This window comes from Clinocottus analis, unplaced genomic scaffold (assembly GCF_023055335.1).
Source record: "Clinocottus analis isolate CAN_PGR_092001 unplaced genomic scaffold, fCliAna1.0.p SCAF_8, whole genome shotgun sequence".
NCBI lineage: Eukaryota > Metazoa > Chordata > Actinopteri > Perciformes > Cottidae > Clinocottus > Clinocottus analis.
The window spans coordinates 18,308,003-18,331,756 of NW_027176240.1; the positions used below are offsets into that span (position 1 = coordinate 18,308,003).

General features: G+C 43.2%; 1 protein-coding gene across 3 annotated transcripts in view; it reads right to left on the reverse strand.

The window, feature by feature from the left end:
- Nucleotides 1-23,754, reverse strand: part of LOC137779455 (inositol polyphosphate-5-phosphatase A-like) — a 147,541-nt gene that overhangs the window by 33,651 nt on the left and 90,136 nt on the right. For all 3 annotated transcript variants that reach the window (XM_068567195.1, XM_068567194.1, XM_068567196.1), the window contains one exon: nt 11,245-11,329. In XM_068567195.1, the coding sequence (XP_068423296.1) occupies nt 11,245-11,329 (85 nt within the window). The remainder of the gene's footprint in view (nt 1-11,244; nt 11,330-23,754) is intronic.

Consider the following 23,754-nt stretch of genomic DNA (forward strand, 5'->3'; position numbering starts at 1 on the left):
AGAACAAACCATAATGATGCCAGCGGAGCGCGGTGTTCTCGCTCCCTTTGTGGAGAGAGAAAAAACAAACGTAACAATTATTGTGCTGTTCTACAAAGGCAGAGGACTGCATTAGTTAAAATAGACTGACATCATACAAGTCGGACACTATGTGCCAGGCACAAAGAGGTCCCTATCCTTCACGGTTTATGCCACATTTCATCTGAACTAAATAACGACCTCGCCCTTAGCTGTTGGTCCTTGTGATTTAAAAGCAAAAACCATTAATAAAGCGAGAGATAAAGACAGACTGACTGACTGAAAGTTGATTATTCATGATTTATAGAGCAACGACAATGTGTGTTGGATTAAATCAAAAAGACACAGATTGAGTATTGAGTCCACTTGAATTTACAGATTGATGGGATTATTCGCTGATTAGATTTAGAATATTTATATTGTATGCATAATTCTGACAACCACATCATAGTTATAAATAGACTAATAACAAATTATTGAATACATGCAAGCCATGGTGAGACTTATCTCCATCATTTCTCATAAGGTGTAAATATTCTAAATTGCAAAATATAAAACATTTGTCATCCACACCTTCAGGTGTCTGTGTCCTTCCAGAGAAAGAAGGCTCAAGGATATTTAAGGATGTGTCATTTACAGTACAAGATTAGTGTCCTTGTGTTTGTAACGTACAAAGAGGTTCAAATAAACTTCATAATCTGCTTCACACAAGACAGGAGGTTTATTTTGTGGGAATGGATCTTGAGGTAAATTTGTTTTCCACTGATCTTTTAGGAATAAACGTAGCTAAACACGTTTTGTCGAAACAAAAACTTCATTGCAACCTTTTCAAACATCAATTAATTTTTAAGCAAAACTATAGAAAAAATTTACTGGTTCCACCTAATAAAATATCAATATTTGCTGGTTTTGTTAGTTTTCTGTGATAATTGAATATCATTGAATTGTTTGAGTGTGTGACTTGCCCTTGTGAAACGGTGATGGACATGTTTCCATTTTATAGACCAAACAATTAATTGTACGACAGAGAATAACCGCAAAAAAAAAATTACGATAAAAATACCTTGTAGTGGTGTAACTAACTTGTTCTAACATGCTGTGGAGTGCAAAGAAACATTACGGAATAATGAGGAAAAGAGCTGGAGAGGATGTTTAAGAAGTGCAGGACAAAACAGAGCGGAGAGACGGGGGTTGGCAGGAAAGACAGAATGGAAAGATGACAGTACAAAGTAACAGAGAAGCTAAATCATCTAAAAGAACAAACACGATTATTGTGCTCTGAATGAGAATGATTTTGAGAACCACAGGAAACATTTTGTGTTTAGGAGCTACTAAACTGTGTGGAATTCATTTTCTATATTTCTTCTGATATGTTTTTATATCAGAGCTCATACATCTTTATTGGGTTTATCAATATTTTCCTTCTACTGTCCAAAACTGTCAAACTATTCTGGGAAGGGTTAAGAAGAGGTGAAGCGCAGCAGCGGGGTATCAAACATCGGGTCAAACAGGCGAGCACAGCGGCGGTGAACAATTAAGGGGTAACTCAGGTTACGTCCCTGACCCGGGGCCAACCCCAGGGGCCGCAAGGCATTCCACCCTCCCGGGCCCTGACAGTGCCAGGCTCTGCGCTCATCCTTGGCTTGGCTCGTCGCACCATCCCACCATTGGCATGGTGTTCCCAGCTGCCAGTCACAGCCTCCCCCCCACACCCAACACCCCCACTCCAAGCACACAATGGCAATAGCATGGCTGGCACCGGGCTCAAACGGCCTGTTGTTAATGAGCAGGACCGACAGAAGCCACTGCTTGTTTTTCATTTGCCAGCGTTTTTAATTATATGGACAGCGCTCCCATCAAAAGCTGCATCGCTCAAGTTATGCCCCCATAGCTGAACTGTGGATCAGAGGTTGGCATGCCCGTCTTTCAATCAGGGGATCGGTGGTTCGAGCCCTGGCTCCTCTAGTCCACATCATTGTGTCCTTGAAATTGCTCCCCGTACCTGTGTCTACGGTGTATAGAGCAAAAATGTAAGTCGCTTTGGATAAAAGCGTCAGCTAAATGATATGTAATGAACTCCTTTTTTTCTCCTTCCTGTCTTCATTAGCATTGAAGGCAAACACAGAGAGAGAGAGAGAGAGAGAGAGAGAGAGAGAGAGAAGGAGAGAGAGAGAGAGAGAGAGAGAGAGAGAGAGAGAGAGAGAGAGAGAGAGAGAGAGCGAGAGCGAAAGAGCGAGAGAGCGAGAGCGAAAGAAAGAGAGAGAGAGAGAGAGAGAGACTGTTGTCTGGAGGGAATAGTCTCTCTCTATATCCACATGGGTTATCTGTGATATAATGGGCCCTCATTGTGATAGATTGGACTCTTCTAGGCAGATGATATGCCTTTATTGTATTGTAAGGAAACGTCTCTATTACAGGCCTTCACCTGTGTGGCCATAAAGAAGAGGTGGAGGGGGGTTGGGGGATTTAAAATAAATGGGTGTGGTTTACTGCGTCTCTCAGGACAATTGAGACAGTGTCAGGTGGGTTGTCTTAGAGAAGTATATTGATTTAGTGGGCTACAACAAGCCAAGTAAAGGATTTGTCAATACAATTTGGCCTGGCAATAAATCAGTCCAATGCTTCCTCTCAGTAACTTGAAACTCAATATTTGTTCAGAGACGTTCTTCACAATTTCAAATCCGATATCACAACTTGAACATCTGCAAATGCAGAGTACTCAGATTATTCTTTAGTCTCTCGCCAAAACAAGAATTTACAAGATTACATTTGAACACATTTGATCCTGATCACGCTGTAATTTATACAAGAGCTTGGACTGTGCTGCCACCAACTGCTAACGGTTAACATTGACTAGTTTGATTTTAGCACCGATTTCACAGTTTCCGATACTGGTATCGGAAACTGTGAAATCGTCAAGTGTCTCTTTTAAGTCAAAATTAGTACATTAGGGCCGGTGTGCGTGCGTGTGTGCGCGTCTACATCTGTGGCTCTGCGCGTAAATGCACGAGTGTATCTGGGCAACTGAGGGCAGCCGAGGAGGGTCGTAGTCCCTGGTGTCAGAAGTTCCACAGAACAGAGGCCCAATCAGTGCTGGCCCGCTGGTTAATGGATGGATGGCCCCCAAAATTAATTAGCCTGACTAATGTAGTGTACACTTAATTACACTGGCCACCTTTTTGATTTATAGCTTTGCCAGATACACACATGCTAGCCAAAGTCGGGCTGAAAAAGGGGGAAATTGTTTACCCTTTACTGGAGCAAATTATTTATATTTACTAGGACTAGGTTCAGTAGCCGGGACAGCAACAGCCATCAGCTAATGTAATTAACTTGTGTTTGGCAGCACAAAGGCTGCAGGTAACATACAATATATTTCCTTCCATTACTTATCTATTAGGTCATAAATAAAAAGTAAAGCAGATAGTTAGTCACTTTAACCTTTCTTTGGTTCTTTCAGATCAGATCAGATTAAGTCAACGATATCTTCCAAAATGTACACAAAAGTAGCAACGTAAACCAACCCGATTGATATATATAAAACCTGGCACATATATGCAATAAACACAAATAAAAGCGAGATAGCATTCATATTTTTCACATGTCTCCCAAAACAAAACAGCTTGCTTGTAATTCCATCTCTATCGTCATGGGCGTGTACGTCGAGTAACTCCGCACTGTGGAACATGACGGATCTATCACGCTGGCCTGTCATTACCGAGCATTTTACAGCGTTCATTAGAAGCGGAGCTCGTCCAGGGCCCCACCTTTAATTTCATGCTGCTCAAGCGAGAGAAAGGACACGGGACAAAAGGAAGGAAGATTGATGCCTTCTACCCCCCTGCGCTTCCTGCAGACGCAAGCGGGGGGCGCTGGTCCAAAGCAGTCTCCGGTCAAAGAGAGAGAGGGAGAGAGAGGAGAGAGGGGCCAGCTAGCCTAATGAAATCTGTCCGTGTAGCAGCGGATCAGCCCCAATTAAAACAGCCCCACACCATGTCACGGGGACAGTAGATCAAGTCAGCAATTAACCTTCCCGCTGGCCTCTATCAATCCTTAAATTGGAGCTGGCTGGGGCCAGCAGCACACAATCTCTGCAGATATTAAATTTACATTCTATTAAGTTTAATTAGGAGGGATTTTAAATATACTGAGAGTCCAGGCACGAAGCCCTGAGTCTGTCATTGACGCGACTGATTTACGGTGGCCGACCACCTCGAGGGAAACATTACACACACACACACACACACACACACACACACACACACACACCTTATACCACCCTCTGATTGAAGCGCCTAGGAAAAGCTGCGTTTGCTGTCGGTGTAAAAGGGTCAACAAGGGTTGTGTGACCCGCCGTCATGACTGGGTTAGGCTGTACAGGGGTTTTTCAGTGTTATTATTGTAATCTTGTTGTTAATACAAGCTAACTGTACATAATGGCAGTGACTAAATATCCAGTCCAACCGGTTTGCGATCCTGCTCCTGTGTGCTCCCCCCCTGTGAGTCACTTATACCTGCAACAATGTTGTGTGTCACTCACCTAGGCTGCGGTCAAATAGTCAAATAATCACCTCCTAACATCTAACCCTAAGCACTTTTCCTTGACCTCTGTGGAAACGTCACAGGGTCAAGGAAAGATGGGAAGGCGAATTCATGAGCAGTTAGGAAAAGACCACCGCGGTGTTGAGAGAATTCGATACTTTCACTAAGCGACGTAGTTATGACGCGACGGCAGGCGATGTTAGTGACGTCAGTTTGTCTGCAGCGGAGAAAATACAATGTTGTAGTCCATCTCAACCACAATAAACCATCTTAAAATACTTCTTCTGTGTTCTTACAGTGTTGCGTCATGCAGGCAATTAAACAACCCGGTTCATATATTACTTTATTAACAAGATTGGAATAGAAATGAACGAAGGAATACGAAAGTCAAACTAAGGGATTCTTCACTGAGTACAAAGCTACTAAACTGTTTCTGTTCAGTTTCTAACCTGCTGAATTAATACGTTATCCCACTAACGATGTGTGTCATATGTGCATCTCATATCCATTTATGTTGTTATGTTTTATATGCAGATTATAATCTGATCATTAAAATATGCAGACAACAGTTTATGAAACACCACACAACTTGATAGTGCTTTAATGTAACAAAATAGTTGATTAAAAAGATGATAATCATAAACATGAGTCAGGCTGAAGAGCTCGACCAGTTTAACTCTTTCATTAATGCTTCTGTAACTAAAGTAAAATAAAAGAATGAGGGCTGAAGCTGCAGTTCAAGAGGGAATATCAAATACAGCAGTTTCATCACTTTACAGCCGTGTTCAGCAACATAACGCTCATAGTTTTCCAGCCGGTTTAACAGATTATTAAAAGTATTTACAAGTTACACTACTTATTATTTACATGATCCGCGTTTGTCGCTTATGATCGTTTGTTCTCGTGAACGACCGAATGAAACTCACTTTAAATGTTGCCGCCGCAAGGGATTGTGGGTTGGCATTATCTCCTTTCCTTTCGTTAAGGAAGGTCTCGTGGTTCCTACGCTAAAGGAGCTAAGTTAGAAGGCATGAAGCTCTTTTCCTTTGCGTTTAGAGAATTCGACCGGCACTCATCATGGCGGTCACTTCGGTACTTTCGGGTCATTTAGGAAGGTTCCTAACCAAAAAGGACTATTCGACCACAGCCCCTGTGTGGTGTGCTAGATTCCAACACCTGTCTATAGGTTTGTGAGTCCTGCTCACCGTGGTACCAGTTCTCTTAACAGCGAGAGAGAGAGAGAGAGAGAGAGAGAGAGAGAGAGAGAGAGAGAGAGAGAGAGAGAGAGAAGCGAGAGATCAAGAATAAGATGAAAACTATTTATCTTAATTGAGGCATACAGTTTATTGGAGGGAAATGGATGTACACGCATGGATGAGATCAATAATATCAACCTCTAAAAATGTCATCTCACATCAATTGCATACTGCTCCCTGCCCGCTTCCATCTTCATTTCAATAACATCCCCTCTCCCCTCCCTCCACCTCATAATTTGGGCCCTCCTTGAGAACTCTGCAATACAAGTATGGTGTCTGCTTTACTGCAACAGATCTGGGACAAGATGCACAGCACCTTTGTTTTTATTCACTGGTACAAGTGGAAAGAATAGATTTTTTGGTTTTACTTTTATAAAATACCAATTTTTTTTCAGAAAACCTGTATTGTTTTAATAGAAGTAATAACAGGGAAGTTTAATGCTGATAAATATATATTAGTTATTTCACCCTATTAGTGTTTGAAAAATGTATGTCATTTTACAAACATCTTTAGAGGCCATTTCAGTAACATTTACATCCAGCAAACTTTCCATTTTCATATCTATATTCTGAAGGTGTTTTTTAACACCTTCAGAGGGCTTTGTTGATCTATCTATCATAGCCTATCATATCATTTTATCTTTTTAGAGAAGAGATGTCGAAAAATGTGCAGAATTCTTTTCTGGAAAAGTATATAAATGCATGCCTCATTTGCATATACAGTATAAACATTTTTTAAAAATTGTGATACACAAGATTGTCTCAATTGACGTAATGAATTTGGGAAGTTTTCTGGTTTTCTCTATTAGTTATAACGTCCACTATTCACCTATAGTGTCTGCTCTGAAGTCCTTGGCTTGAATATGAACGGATTCAAAGAAACTGCAAGCTCCGAATCGTCAGACAAAACCTTCAAAAACCATTCCTCTGCACTTTCCTGTTTTATCAGCACCGATGCAAAGCGTGATCAAGCCGTACCCCGATCACACCCATGGGAGAGGAGAGGGAAGGCTGGCGGGGACTGGACCACCTCCAAGCTGCTCAGCCCTAGCATTAGTCTCCACGTGGCTGTGTTCTTTGTCTGCCAGTCAAAGACCCCGCTGAATGGGGGTCAATTGAAACCAATTCCCTCTGTCGGACACAATTAATGGGGTTGCCCAGACCGGGCGGGGAGGGGGGGGTCTGTGGGCCTTTGGTTACTGATCCTGCCGCACAAGCATGCCAGGAATTTGCCACCTGGAATTTACCCTGTGACAATAACAAACCCAACCCAACCTCCCCTCCTTTCAAACCCACCTCCTCCTGTGTACACACATGGATACGTCCCAAATACCCGTTCCATCCAACCCATCCACAGGGCGGGATGGGTGACGGGAGAGTGCCCAGCGGTTGTCTACAGTGTAGTCACCCACAATGGACCAGAGCCAGAGAAGAAGAGGAGTGGTGTAGCGTGCAACTGCAGAGAAATGTCCTGGAACATTTTCTGACCCAGCGACTCCCAAAGTGGGGCTTGGCGAACCCCTGGATGCTTGAGGGTTGCCCCTGGTGTTTGACAAATCAAAAACAAGTTTAAAAGACGTGACTGTATTGGAAACTTAACGAAGTACAAGTACCACATCTGCAAAGCGTTTTTGGGGCCCTTACATATTGATCAAAAGTGGAGAGAAAAAAAAAAGAGGCTCCCAGAAGACAGGAACCAAAACTCTCTGTCTGAATCAATCTTTGGAAGCATGGACGATCGATCCGTCACAGGCCCATCTACGTTTAAGCACTTCGGTGGATATGCGTTAATTGTTCCTGTTGACATTAATTGTCATTAAAAGGGCTTGAAACGGCCTTCCGGCTGTGAGTTACATCTTTTGCCGAGGTTGCAACCCATTTGTTTATTGGTGACATCACAGCTCTCCATTGCAAAGGTCCTTGTTAGGACAGACCAGGTTGACCACAACACAGGACGGGTTTAGATCATGATGACATCATCGGCCTACTCCATTGTCCCAGTTAAATGGTCGGCAGGTTTGAGGGACCCTCATTAAGCTGGAGGGGAAATGTCTAGGTGTGTGTGTGTGTGTGTGTGTGTGTGCGTGTGTGTGTGTGTGCGTGTGTGTGTGTGTGTGGTTTAAGCCATAGCTTTAACTTCCTGAGGGGAAGTCTAAAAAGCCCCCCTGCATTGCTGTCACACCCCTTTAAAACGGACTGAATCAATCAGATGAATTTGGCCTAACAAATTGGTTTGTGTGGGTGTGTGTGTCGGGGGGGCGGGGGCGTGTGTATTCTTCGGTCTGGATGTGAATGGGGGCCAAGGTGCATAAGAAAGAGGCCGTGTGGAGGGGAGAGGGGAGGGGGCACAGCAATGGACACACAGCGTTGCAAGCCTAACACATCCCTGGAAAAGGGGTCGCAACCCCCTGCCGCACTCAAACAGCATTTCAGAGCGGCAGAGACACAGAGAGGGTGAGTGCTTACCTCCCACCGAGCGGGGATGAAAGAGAAAGGAGAGAGAAGAGGAGAAGAGAGGGGCAGAGGAGAGAGAGATATATCTAGATCAGCTGCACACACTAAACATTTATTTATATATATATATATATATATATATATATATATATATATATATATATATATATATATATATATATATATATTAGTGCTGGCAGATTAGCGCGTTATTAACACTGTTAACGCAAACCAATTTTAATGCCGTCAATTTTATTAACGCCGTTAGCGCAATCTCAATTTAATTTTTTTCTCACGAGCACCACGCCGGACGTAGCTCACCTGGAAGCAAAACAATAGGCACGCCGTTAGCGCTTGGAAGCTAGGCTAACGTTACGGGTTGAAATGAATGAATGGTGAGCGCGATACGGCAAAATGAATGATAAGACGTGCTTCCCTTGACAAGACCAGAGTGGTATGAGCCGTTTGTCATTGTGAACTGAGCTATCATCGTAGCTGTCCAGTTTGAAATACCACTCGATGGCCGAGCACACAGCTGATGCTAACTCTCAGGTTACCCTTGTTTACCTGAATTGTGCACTTTATCATATAATTTGATTATTATTATTAATTAATTGTGATTAATTGCGATTGATCGCGAGTTAACTATGACATAAATGCGATTAATCGCAATTAAATATTTTAATCGCTTGACAGCACTAATATATATATCTATATATATATATATATATATATATATATATATATATATATATATATATAGACACACATATATATACATATATACACACACATAAATATATGTATATATATACATATATATGTATATATATATGTGAAATGATTAAAATCTTTAATCAGATTAATCACAGGTTTCTGTGGATTAATCATGATTAATCACATATTACCGATATTCTCGGTATATTTTTGTAAAAAGAACGAGTCGTGCTAAACTACCAAAAAAAAGTTGGCGCTGAAATTCCAGTTGATTATTGATGCGGCGATGTTTTATGCCGAACTAGTTTCTTCAGAGCGTAACAGGATATTCGTCGCGAGTGGAGGTGACAAGGTGCTCAGTGTTGCCAGGTTAGTGATGGCGGAGTATTGTACTAATGGCTCAAAATGGTTGTATTTGGAGGATAATTATCCTGCATCTGGCAACCCTGAGATCGGTCGACCAATGACGGTTGCTGTTGTGGATTCATTACCTCCAAAGCAACGCAGGTTCACATGGTCAGCCGATTGTTGTGTGACCCAATTACGCAAAATAACAAAATCTCACAAACTCCCAGGCCCAATCAAGGGCCCTGTCATGTCGACTGGGGGGGTTATTCCCCCCCTAGTGGCCGGGTGACTGAACTACAAAAGTTTTCTTCTCCTATGGCACACAGTGTGAAAGTCCTTTCCGAAGTCATTCAAAGAACATTCCCTCCTGATCTGAATAGTGGAAATGAACACAGCCCACACCTCGAACATGCCCACCGACTCCTGGGCCATTGTGCCGGCGAGCGGGGAGACGATTGGCCAACAAGTGGCTCTTCCACTCTGTTATCCAAGACGCCACTATCTGTCGGGCCTTTATGACTTGTTACCCCGCCCCACCATCTCCTGGGGCCGGTTTTTCAAAAGTTTTAATCTGGATCAAACTGATCCAGATTTGGAAATCTCTTTTTCTGCTATCCAGGATCATGTAATCCATCTTAGTTTTATGCTGGTTTTTCAAAGCAATGTAGGATTGGATTACTCTGATCCGGATTCAATCTGTTCAGGATTACCAAATCTGGATTACCTGTGGTCTAAATGGGACTATCACAATGTAGCCATGTAAAGAACAACAGGTAGAATATTGTGCGGTCACTCACTCCAATAGGCTTCATTTCAACAGAAAAAAGGACTGAACGGAACAGCAAACAAACAATATTGAAAACAGGCACTGCTCACCTCAGACCTACAACAAATAAATACATACTTTACTCACAAATACATTATGGATGTTTCAAACAAAGATGTATTAAATTAAACTGGCAAGAATAAGCTGTTCCTCTGCTGGATGGATCTGTACTTCTGCCCTTTCAGTCTCTTTTTGCAGAAGTACCTTATAGTCGTCATCTTTCTTTGGGTGCTTTGAGCCTCTCTCTGGGGGTCCTAGGAAACCAGGTGTTCTGGCTCCACCTGTGACTGACCTTCTCCCTCGATTACAGGGCTGAGATTAAGTATAAATTCAAGTGAAATTGATGAATAAATATAAATACTGTAAAATGCATGATATAAATGTTGTATTATTTAACTAACCACTTTTAGCTACCTAGTTTTATAACTGATTTCCACCATGAATCCACCCTCCTGCTGGGATCAGTTTAATTCTGATTTTCAGGATCAAAGTGACCTCAATCCTACCAAAAAGTTTTGAAAAACCAAAACTCAAGGTTTGAGCCGGATCAACTACAAGATTGGATTACGTGATCCAATACAATTTCTGAATCCTTTTTTTCTTTTGAAAAACCCATTTTCAAGATTTGATTCAATCCGATCGCTGTAATCCGATCAGATTACTTTTGAAAAACCGACCCCTGGCGCTGAATGACCGCGCTACACCTTTGGCTCTCACCGGCCTCATTTGCACCAAGGAAAAGACGGGAAGAGAAGGAGGGGGAAGAAAGAGGGGAGGGCGCAAGAGAGGAAGGGAGAAAGAAAGAGATGTGAATGGCACCGTAACATAACAATGTACTTGTAGGCTGAGTTGGCAAACACAGCTGGGCCAGCGACAGTGAGGGGTTTAATGAGTCATAACTCTAAAGAGACAGTGGGCTCCTAAAACCCCTTTTACTATACAGCAGTCTCTCTCTAATGCACACAAACTCTATATTGCGAGGAATTTAACACTGGTTAACCACATGTGTACAGTACATCAGCATACGGTTGAGACACACATGTCCCCACATCTATCTTTCATCACACGAAAAAAAATACTCACCTCAATGACCTGCTTCGAGTCCAGCCTGAAGTTAAAGTCCCCAAAGACGAAATATGGCAGCTTCTCGTGCCTCTGGTCCGTGATCCTGGAACGACACGACAAACACTTGTGAGCAGGTAATGTTTTTCATCCACAATCCCGGGATGGATAAGAGCCGACATCACTCCTCATAATCCCAAACTCTACACATACCTTTTAATTGACACATTAGGAGCCCGACGACCACCATCTTGACTGAACACATGCTGCTAGTTATTAAAAGTCTTTACATCTGATTATTCCCCACACCTGGTATTTAGTTCACAAGGGGCCACAGCACCACCTGGTGGTCCGGACACTCAGATTGGAAAATGTTTACCTTTGTGATCTTTTGGTAAGTGTTCGTGTTCCCACAGAGCATGCAGGGTGGCTGTAAGGAAGGGGCGAACAGAGAACGAGATCTGAGATGCACAGGGAGGCCTAGGATGAGGGTTTATATGTAAGGGGAATGTGCAGGTGTTTAAACAGCTTGTGAGACTGAAACTGAAACAGGTGTCCCAACTTAACTGTCCTAATATTACTGTTTGAATATAAAACATGTTCCCCTACAGATTTTACAATCTGGACAGCGTACAACTTGAGTAAGACCTTCAATTCAGATAATAAATAAGTAAAAACTTCAACAGGTGAAATTAAATGTAATAAACAATCATACATCTACTTAAAACAAGTAGTTGCCTTCAGGAAACCCTGCATTGTGCCCATCTCGAGATATTTTTGCAGTTTCCTATATGCAGCTGAATTAAGAGGCTGACGTAGCTCAGAGATTCAAGTAAACACACCGCTAATTCTCAGGTAACACCACATTTAATTCAATACACTGAAAATTCTTTGATGGCAAAGAAAATTCACTTTGCGATCAACCGAGAAAGTGAACTTGCCCCAATCCCTGAAGATGTTCAACACTGCGGTGACATGGCAGCAGCTGCCTTAGAGAAAAGACAACATCAACAAACTTTGTGGTTTCCTAGACTTGTAAAGCTTGAAAGACCTGAAGTACACCCCACTTCTCGATGCCTCCTGAAGGCATATTTTCATCTGGCCCATCACATTGTCTTGGAAATATTTTTAATGTACTGTTTGTATCAGCGGCGGGCCGTGGGTTTCAGACCTAGGCCTTCAATGAGTGGCGTATAGTCCACATCACGGGTGGACTGGGGGAAAAAAGTGTTCCGTGAGTTACTGTCACAGACCGACACACTCAATACACGGCGCGTTCATACAGTCCAACACTGACACTGCACAGTGTAGACATGACAATGCAGCACAGCTGCGCCGGCGACAACCTCTCCGCCGGTAGAGGCCGCAGGTAGAAGCACCACCAGCCCAGGTGCAGCAGCAACAACAGCACTGTGGATAGTTTATGATTAAATACAACTGCACATGTAAAAAATAAACAGTAACATATTCAGCATTTCATTCACCAGACACACATAAACCTCTGTGGGAAAGAGGTCATCAGTAAATCCTGAGATCCTAGATTCTAGGTGAGACGCTAGCTTCACTGACCAATCACAACACGTGTTAATAATCATGCAGGCCCGGTGACCAATCAGGGTCTCGAGAAGGCTGTTTCATGTATTTTAACCAGGCTAATATTACATAGATAAAGCAAAGTGAAATACGATTAGATAAAAAAAAAATGCTGTTAAACATGTCCCAAGAAGCCATAACAGAGGCCTGAAGGAGCAGAGGAACAGATGAAGGCAGCTGCACATTATAAAAAAGCTATAATTATATATATATATATATATATATATATATATATATATATATATATATATATATATACACATATATATATACACACACACACACACACACACACACACACACATATATATTAGGATATATACACACACACATATATATTAGGACTGGGCAGATTAACATGTTAATTTAGCGTTAACCTGGTAATCCTTTAACAGCGTTAACTATTTGATCATGCGTTAACTGCATGTTTTTGTTCTTTTTGCACGTTTTTTGCATTGGGAGGGGCTTAACGCTTTAAATCTCTCCCAGACAAACTTGAAAAGTAAATAAATAAGATGCACGCTATGAACGCATTACAGCGACACTGCTTTTACTCTGAAGGCGATTTATGTAGATGCGCGCGCTTCTGTAGCCTCACCAACAGGCAGTGTTGACGAATTGTGTCTGACGTGAAAGCACGTATTGTTATGTAGCTTCTGTTCTCAACGAGCAGCGGTGCTGCCATGAGCCGCTTCACCTAAAACAAAAACGGTCACGGTCTACCGGCAGCCTCCGCATCCAGATTGAAAGTTAATCGCGCATGCGCAAAGCTCCTGACCCCGAGGTCTGACCCACTATAGCAGAGCACTTTAAGTCAGGATCACTTCTGGATCTTTACTCTTTTCTCAAACTCTTTTCTCATCAGAAGATTTTCAGTGCACTTGTTCAAGCCAATACATACTGGACTTTTCTCACTGAGGAAGAAAAACTGAACTAAACTGGAAAATATATATATATATATATATATATATATATATATATATATATATATATATATATTGGAGCTGTGAAAAATAACGCGATAACGCATTATTATTAAATTACAGGATTAATGCGATAATTTTTTTAACGCATGCGCAGAATGAGCTTCCAATATACCTATTGAACTATTTCCACTCTAATGCAGTCAGACGTAGATGTCAGATGTTCACTCGGGAAGACGTTGACGTTTCACCAGCACAACCAGCCTTAAGTAACATATCAACGCGAAGCATGCGATGGTCGGCGAGGGGCGTTCAAGAGGAATGCGTCAAACCAGCCTCACTGAACAACAAAGACCCCTCACTAAGTCTGCCTGTGACAAACTGAGTAGCACAGTTGCAGAATTAATATTGTTGAGGATGAGGGGTTCACCAAAGTTTTGCGAGTGGCAACGGGGGACCCGAGCATCAAAGCACGGCAAAGACACACAATCATGACACAAATCCACGCGCTGTATAAAGCTGGAAAGTACATAACGGAAAATGACTTTGCTGCTACGGATCATGTGGCGCTGACAGGGGATCAATGGACTTTTGTTAGTAATGACAATTACCTGGGTGAGCAGACGTCCTCTTTTTCCCGGACATGTCGTCTTTTTGAGACCTAAAAATGCGTCTGGCAGGGATTCCAAAAACGTCCGGGATTTTGCCTCGTGTGATATTTATGTTTCTCTGAGTCTTTCACAAACTAGTTTTTACGGTCTTACAAGTTTTGAAACGGTATCTTACGATCCACCTTCTTGCACGAGCTCTGACGGTGGAGAGAACTGTCATTGGTCGATCGATCTCAGGGTTGCCAGATGCAGGATAATTATCCTCCAAATACAACCATTTTGAGCTTTTGGTGCGATACGTCTCCATCACCAATCTGGCAACACTGAGCACCTTGTCGCCGCCACTCGCGACGAATATCCTGTTACACTCTGAAGAAACTAGTTCTGCATAAAAAGATTGCCGCATCAATAATCAACTGGAATTTCAGCGACAAACTTTTTTTGGAAGTTTAGCACGACTCGTTCTTTTTTTATTAGCTAAAGATCGCGTATATGCTCGACTGTGGAGCGGGATGAAACGATAACGGGATTCACCTCACGGCCTGGAGTTGCATTGTTTACAACAGCAGCCTAATGTATAAATGACAATGTATATATCCGTCTTTTGTCATAAATCTTTATGTTTTTACAAAAATATACCGAGAATATCGGTAATACGTGATTAATCATAATTAACAGAAACCTGTGATTAATCTGATTAAAAATTGTAATCATTTCACAGCCCTAATATGTATATGTATATATATATATATATATATATATATATATATATATATATATATATATATATATATATATATATATGAATTTAAATTATAAAATGGCTATAACTTTGTGATTCAGTTTAGGCCACCAGAGGAGACATAGAAGGCCATGACGGCCCGCCACTGGTATGCAGAGAGAGGAAGCATCAGACGATTCATAGAGTTTATTTAGATCATCTCTGTAATGGACCACTTTCAAATTTACAGAACGTGGCCACAACACCAGCATCCCAATGCTTTAAAATGAGTTTTTAAAAAAAACGCACCTAAGCGACATATAATTAACTCCTATGACTTGTCTCCTACTTAAAAGTGGCTCTTCTACAGAGCAGAGACAGGAAATTAAGGTAGACGCGGCCCCCTTGTGTTATTAATGATTCAGGATGCTCGGCTCGCTATCGCCACTAACCGCACGTATAAATCTCGGCCAGTGCCCAGATAACAATATATTTATAGGGACGTAAAGAGAGAGGAAGCCTCCTCTTAGCGGCGGGTCTCGGCTCTGGCCTGCCAGGCCGAAGTAAAGCACAGCGGCTTCTTCTCTTCAGAGAGAGGGAGCGGCAGGGAGGCAAAGGTGACTGGAGTGAAGAGGCGGGGAGCGCAGCTATTATATTAAATAGAGAGTATGCGACTTTGACATCCCATTACATTAAACAGAAATGTGTCTCTCTGCGAGAGGGGTCGTCGGAAAGGATTTACAGTTCCGTCCCAAAATAACAACTGAAATGTTTCATGGTTATGATTGATATTATTATTGTCCGTCCAGCCGGTTCCACCCTTATGATGGACATCTGCTCTATTCTTTCCTGCACTTATGCTCAGGTGGATAAGGATTTCAAAATGAGCTCTAACATCGTTATCTGTTCTTTGATCCGTATGGATCATTCTTAACACTTCCGGGTCTCGTACCGCGGCTCCGTGTGGTCCGATGTGTACGCGATGTTTCTATTAATAAGCTCCGCAAATAAACGGCACAAATATATGGTTTGGATGTAGCTGAACGCTCCAGACGAGCTGTGAGCCTGTGACGTTTCTGTCAAGCTCTGCCTTACACCGTGATTTGTCGATTCATGTGTCCGTTGACATTTTGTGTAAAACTAAAAAATGAACACTCAGAAAATGAGTACCTCCCCACCTTAAACTGCAAAATAACACTGCAGTTTTCAGTCAGAGAGATGTCAGCTCAGATTAGCTGTTCAGTATTACTCTGCCAGTGAAGGGAAATATCCATATTTGTGGAGGCATGACGTTGTGGTCAAGACACTGTATACCGCTCTGGCAGTGATTATCATCATAAACCCTGCTTTATATTCAATTTTTATCTGAATAGGAACCATTATTTACCAAACAAACATCACAATGTGTTCATGGAATTTATTCAGCTTTAATGAGGTAATAAATAAAGTGAGGAGTATCTATAGAATCAGACTTTTATTTGAAACCAGAGGAGTTGCCCTGTGCTGGCCATGAGAAAGAATGCAAGTTTATGGCGCTTTTTAGAACCGCAGGTTGCCTCCTGCTCAGAATACAAAAAGGCCGCAGGTCAAATATTATTGGCAAGGTAAATGACTAACGGTGAGGTGGTTTCTTAAAAAGCGGTAGGTCTTGAAGGTGTATACATGGAAACACCAATCCATATCACGATGGACACAATTCTGAGCTAAATGCCAAATCAAACTGTACCTGTAATCACACGCTGACAGCAAACTGGGACTGATGTCATTAGTGACCTTACATCATGGTGCTAAGAGACCCAGGGTTAGTGGTCAGCGTGTCCCACTGGCCTCCTGCGCCCCTTGTGCTAATACAAAATGTACCATATCTGCTGCTGCTGGAGAAGAAAAAGAAGAAGAAGAGAGTGGATGAAAAGTGAGGCGGAAGAAGAGAGGGTCTTTCCTCAGAGGCTTCCTCCTCTCTGTCCCGTAGCTTTATCCTGCTAACAGCCATGTTTAATACCCGCAGCCCGGCTGTTTTTGTCTGCTCCTCCAAGGTATCAACCACAGGTCAGAAGGTAACACTCTGTTTACACAATCATTTCCTAAAGCACTCGGGGTGAGCCGCTGGTGCGAAAATTGACTTTTTTTTCTTGGCCTTTGTGGAGCATGGAGAGGCAGTGGGGAGGGGGGGGCGAATGGACAGACGAAGAATTGCGACATTAGCTACAACTACAGAGCGTGAAAGGGGCCTGAGGGTGGGGGGTCCCAGAGCTCTCACCGCCACCCCCCCAACTCCCCTTCCCTCGCCGGTACACAGCCCCCAACGGGGGCCCCCATTAGCCTCGTCATCGCAGTTCATTCAGGCAAACTGTAACAGTGTCGGTGACATTCTCCCACAAAGACACACTCCTTTACACAGTCTATAAACATGCTTTTCCGGGCCAATTCATCGCGCAGTGACACCCCTGAAAGAGGCTCTTCACAAGCACCGTTCCCACTGAGGTTTGGGCTGGGGCCTTCGCCGGGCCGTCCTTCAGGATAGGGGGGGGGGGGGGAGGGCGAGGAGGGGCGGGGGGCGCACAAAGACAGGGGTCAGACACTAATTTATAACACTGCCCTTGACTCTGCTCCCAGGCTCCTTAAACGAGCAGCCCAAAACAATGGTGGCACATTATCCATTTTTCCAAATTCAACTTTTCTGTAAACACACAAATATGCCCTTACAAAAGTGAACAAACGGAGAGAGAAAAAATCACACACCTGTGGCCAACAGTCTGAAAATGCTGTTGCGCCAGAGATCAGTCTCATAGAGAACACTCCGGTATACACGATAACACTTATCGCCGCTTGTAAATCTCTCTCTCCCTCAATCCCTCAGCGACTCCTCACCAGATTACGTCCTGTGATTGACAGCTAAACTGAGCCGTAATAGACAGTCTGAATTAAATTATGAGGGTGTATGGAGGGGCCATGTCATGATCATATTGACAAGATGACTAACCATAAGTTGGCCGTTCGGATACCACTTTCAACACAATGGCCCGGGGGCCAAGCGCGGTCGCCCATTGTAGGCAAATGTTGAGAATTTGGGAGAATGTTAACATTGTGAAGAATGTGCTCAGTGACGTCTCTCTGAATGGGCCACAGGCCTTTGACATGGCAGGACCGCCTTCCCCTCGTCCCCTGTGGGCAACCAAGCACCTCAGGCTCCAAGAACACCGAGGAGGAAAAGATTGGGTCCCGAGGAGGTGGTGGGGAAGAGGGGGGGGGGGGGTACAAGGATGTCGGCGCGGTCACGCAGAGGTTAACAAATAAGTCAGCTCAAGCCGAGGCTCTGGCAACACAAATTCAAGATGGAGAAAGACACCAAGTAGAGCCAACTTGTGGTCTGTACTGGCTGATAAAAATGCAACATGCATGTAAAGACGATAATGGACAGCCAAAATCTGTCCACATCCTCTTGGGAGACACTCTGCTTGATTGCTTTAGTTGTTTGCTGTGTTGCTGTATCACTTTAATTTAATTTAATTAATTTAAAAAGAAGAAATTATGGCATTGCAGCAACACTAATAAATAAAAACTGAATTACAAATTTGCACAGGGTTTGTTTCGAGTCACTTTTGGTTATCTGCATGGTCATAAAAAGGTGGCGAAGTGGTACCCGACAAATCTCTGAAAGGCTTATGTTGATCTATAAAGAGGGTGCCCGCTGTAGCAGAGTGTGTGAGAGAGCGAGAGAGAAATAAACAGGTCCACTCTGAGTAGAGAGACACTGGGGAAGATTAACCTCTGCTCCTGTAGGCCTCCCAGGGTGAGAAGGCAGTTCAGAGTCACAGTGACCACACACACACACACACACACACACACACATAAACGCACACACAAACGCACACGCACACACACACACACACACACACACACGCACACACACACACACACACACACACACACACACGCACTTTGTTAAACATTGCAATTTTAATTCAGTTGCTTTATGATATTATTAATAGTAATAAAACAGGTATTGCTTTTTTTTAATGGACACATACAACATGACACACACACATTCATAAATTCATTCTGGCTATCTGGAGGTTCTCCCTGAGATTATCCAGTCCACCCTCTTGCAGTTCAACATGTCTATAGGCTGGAAACTAGCTGGCCTTTCTCTGCTCTTTCAGCCTGTTGTTCTGGGAAAAGCCTAAAGGGAAACATTTAGATTGGAGGGCTCTTTGAGACGCTCTGACAGTTGACTGATGACCGTCCATAAAATGACAAAGCCTCGCTGTGTGGTGGCCAGTGCGGCCCACTGCCTCCCCATGGGAAACTAATTGCTTTGAATTGTTAACGGCAACATTATTTTTCTGCCAATCATTGCTTTTCAATGCCTCGAAAATGAGCATGAAACAAGTTCCTTTCAGCAGACAAAACAGTTAAATGTCCCCAATGTTGATCAAATTAACTTCAGCACTGTGACAATGGACTATATTTGTCTGAAAATAATGGCGTGTCACAAAGGATGCCTTTATGCAAGGATTTCACAGTTGTAATGTAAAACTGTTCTGCCCTGAACCGGACCAGCCGCTCTGAATAGGGAGGTGGAAAAAAGAAACAAACTCCAAACTCCACAAAAGGGATTTTTTTCTGTGTGTTTTCTTAGGAAGACTTTTTTTTTTAGTTTTATCTCATGGCATCATTTAAAAGTCGTGTCGTTTGTCTTCGAAAGAGGCACTTTCATAACTTCTGCTGTCTCCCAAAGACAGCAGTTTTTTTTCCTCCAATTTAATTATTTTTAAAAAGACAACATAAAAATCTATTTTTTTCACATTGTGTGCACACAAAAAAACCTTCATCATAATTATAAAAACAATGATTCTCCACATCAATGTCTAGCTGAGTCAACGAAAAAAAATAATGGCCGACGCAGGCCCAACATCAACGTGGGCCACAGAGCAGTGTCTTTTTTGTTGTTGATGCGACTCAATAGCGAGGGGCCTGGCCGGCTAAACGCTGTTCCTTCTCGGCATTGTTCCCCTGAGGCTTCGAAGCACTTTGGGAGATAAACACTGTTTAGCAGTTAAAAGGGCCACAGAGGAAAAAGGCTTATCAGACGTCTCCTCAATGGGCCCTGTAAGCTGCATTATTAGGCCTGGGCTTCAGATAAGGTGGAGGCTCAAGTTTGATTCCCTGGCCCCGACAGTAGAGCTGCGTTCCTGGCACCTCTGCATGGAGCATGCTCTTGCAGCGGCTGGTAGTGTGTTCGGCAGCCCCTTCCCCTCCCCATCTCTCCTCTACTCTCCCATCCCGCAATGAGAGATTAGAGCTCGGAAGAGGGGGAAGAGAGCAGCAGAGAGAAGAGGGAAGGAGGCAAGTCGTGCTGGGGTTTTAAATACCCCCCTCCCCCTTTTTCCTGCTCGGCTTTCTGGGGGTAGGAGTCAGAGTTAGGACAATGGCCAAAAAGATGGTTCCCAACCAGCCGCTGAATGGGAACACTGTTGGTGGTAGCGCTTCATTCAAAGCCTGGGCCCGGGCACATTGTCCTCCCAGATCGGCAGAGGAGAATGGAGTTTGCTGGTGGCTGCCAAAAGGTTAGCAGCCTCTGTGAAAGGACCGGCCCATTATTCACTGCCCTTTACAGAGCCCAAGCACCCTTTGTGCTCCTCCTCCCTTCCCTCTGCGCCGCTAGCTTTTTCTCACTCCGGTGCCCCGGATCTGCGCCCGGCGATCCCCCCACCCTCCTACCTCCCCCAAAGTGAGTGACTGAGGCGCGATGCCACCACTATCCCACCCCAGGAATACCAGGGGGAGCCTGTATAATGCCCCCCCACACACACACACACCATCCATTGCCCCCCACCCCCTCCATGCCTTGCACCACTTACCCCTCATCCCCACCCGTCAAAAAAAGAACCTTTAAATGATATGGCCCAGAAGTAACAACAAGGTTACTATTCACGACACAAGGGGATTTAGAAGGAGGGAGCGTGGAAACTGCCACTCAGCCAACACAATTTCTATTCAATCCTTCCTCAGCCGCAGCTCAACCTCGGCGACTCGGCTATTTAGGTGTATTTTACAAGGGATGGGGAAATAAATCAACTGAAAAAGCATGATGAAAGCAGAGGAAATACAAGGAAAATCACTCCAATGTAAGCAACAACGGAGGTCCTTTTCAAGCTTCATTATGTCAGTAAATCCAGGTAAGTTACAGCGTCATAAAACAGCAAAAGCTGCCATATTCTTTAAACGCTCCAGCTTCCCTGTCCATTAAAAGCGGACCATTCTTGCATCAAATCAAGAATGGAGCACAGGTAAAATATGACCCTCGCAGAGAATACTTTAAAAAAGTGCCTCGTAATTCATGGGCACGTCAGACAGCTGGGCGGAAATGTATGGCACCCGTATATGCATGCAGTTATTTAAAGTGGAGGCATCGGGAACCACGCCGCGCATTCTGATGCAATTTGAATTGGGGGTCACCTGCTGCTGGGCTTTTATTACGTGTTAGCACGACCAGGTGGGAAGCAGGGGTCGTGCTGTGCACTCTCTTATTCTGCTCTGCCGCAAATGGATAACCCATAAGTCACATTAGCATGGCCTGTAAATGTACAGCCTGTTTGTACAGAGGCCGGCTCAACTCAGTTCAGGCCCAAGACGTCTATACCAATGCTGTCGCGACTCCCTGAGCCTCCCCAGCACAATTGAAGTGCAGGAATGATTTCCTTTTGGGAGCACAAATGTGACGAGGACACGTTTAAGATAAAAATGGAAATGTTGGCCTGATGGCGGTAGAAGAGTAGCAGTGAGGGGTTAACGGGATCTTATATAAAGCAATATATAACTACTGCCTTGTGGTTGATTGCCTCCCTCAACCGGTAATGTTGTTGTTTACGTCCATGTCTGTCCCAAATGTCATCACTTCATCATTTAACCATATTAGAGCTTTTTGTAAAATAGTCATAATAATTAACTAGTGTATGATTTATTGAGTTATGGCCAAAAAGTTGTTGTGAACTTTGACCACCATTTGTAAATTTGAAGAAGTTCGCTCAAAAGGGAAAAGAGGTGCTTGGGCTTAACCTACAGTGTGGGTCCTACACCATTCAAAATGTCCACACCTATCTAACTCGGCAAAAATGGCAATCTGATTGGGGTGTTGGGAAAAAAATCAGAAAGAAATATCCGTCGAATGGTGTTGAGTCGGAGCGTCGTGGAAGTTTGATCTTTTGCCATGAGCGAATAAACCAATGTAACTCGACTCCACATGATTAGATCCTTTCCAGATTTCACATGTCTGATAAGACTCCAGGTTTGAAGACATCTGAAGTCTAATTTTTAATTAGAGTCACAGTGTCACCTAATGGTAACAGGAAGTAAAATGTTCTATACTTTGGCTTCCTTCTCTTGGTAGGTCAATCAGATCAACATCAAATTACTTCACACACACAAACATAAGATTTTCATGATGCCAGCTCCCAAATCTTTTGATGTTTTGTGTAACGCTGTTGCCGTGGTGACCCATCCTTTGCGGTCAACAACAAAAGGTGCTTTAGGGGGACTAAGCATCCTCGAAACGTAACTAAACTTGGGAAACACATTTAAAGGCAAAGATGTAGTTAACAGATATGATTTGAATGCTTCAAAATGGCACTTCATTTAAGCAGCCCCAGTGCTACGGTTGACTGACGGTTGACCGACAGTCGACCAACGCTTCTTTGGTCCATATATATATATATATATGGACCATTCGACGGATATATATATATATATATATATATATATATATATATATATATATATATATATATATTAGTTATATATATATTAGTGGCGGACCGTCAGGGCCAGCAAGGCCTTCTCTGCTCTTCTCTCAGGTTAAACAGTGAAGGCAAGCGGCGTGGCCTGTACTTTAGGTGGCGCTGTAGGCACCTAGTCATCTTGGCTAAGCATATTTAACTTAAAGAAGAACAACATTTTAATTTCAGTAGAAGAAGAGAGAATCTGTAGCTGGAGTATTCCCTGGGTGCATCCCAAGTCTCTAAATGGCATCCCCGTTTCCCTCACTTGCGTCCCTTCCTTGCGTCTTAGTCCCGCCCCCCAGGGATGCACGAAGAGACGCAAGGAAACCAAGCGAGGAGAGAAGACGCGAGGAAACATGTTTTAACAGACATGAGACGTCCTTTCCTCTGAAGTGTCACGTGAAGCGTCACGTGAAGCGTCACGTGAAGCGTCACGTGAAGCGTCACGTGAAGCGTCACGTGAAGCGTCACGTGAAGCGTCACGTGAAGCGTCACGTGAAGCGTCACGTGAAGCGTCACGTGAAGCGTCACGTGAAGCGTCACGTGAAGCGACGTCGGTTTCTGATGACTGCAGCCGACTAGAGAGTGGAGATGTTTTCTCTTTAGTCTGTTACCCGTTAAACAAACTGCATTGAGTATTTATATACTGTGTTGTGTTCAGGGTCTTGCTTATTTTGAAATTCTAATTGTGAAATTATAAAATAACCATACATGTTGTAAAACTTGGTTTTTCTCTCCAGCTCTCTCATTTTAATGACATAGATGATAAAAGTTATTGAGGGAAACAACAGATCAAATCTTTATAGAAAATAGTTTGTAGTCCTTTTTTTGTTCAGACCTACAATGAATGAACACATATTTGAACAAGATGCTGAATAAGAAAACACTAAAATATAGAATGTTTA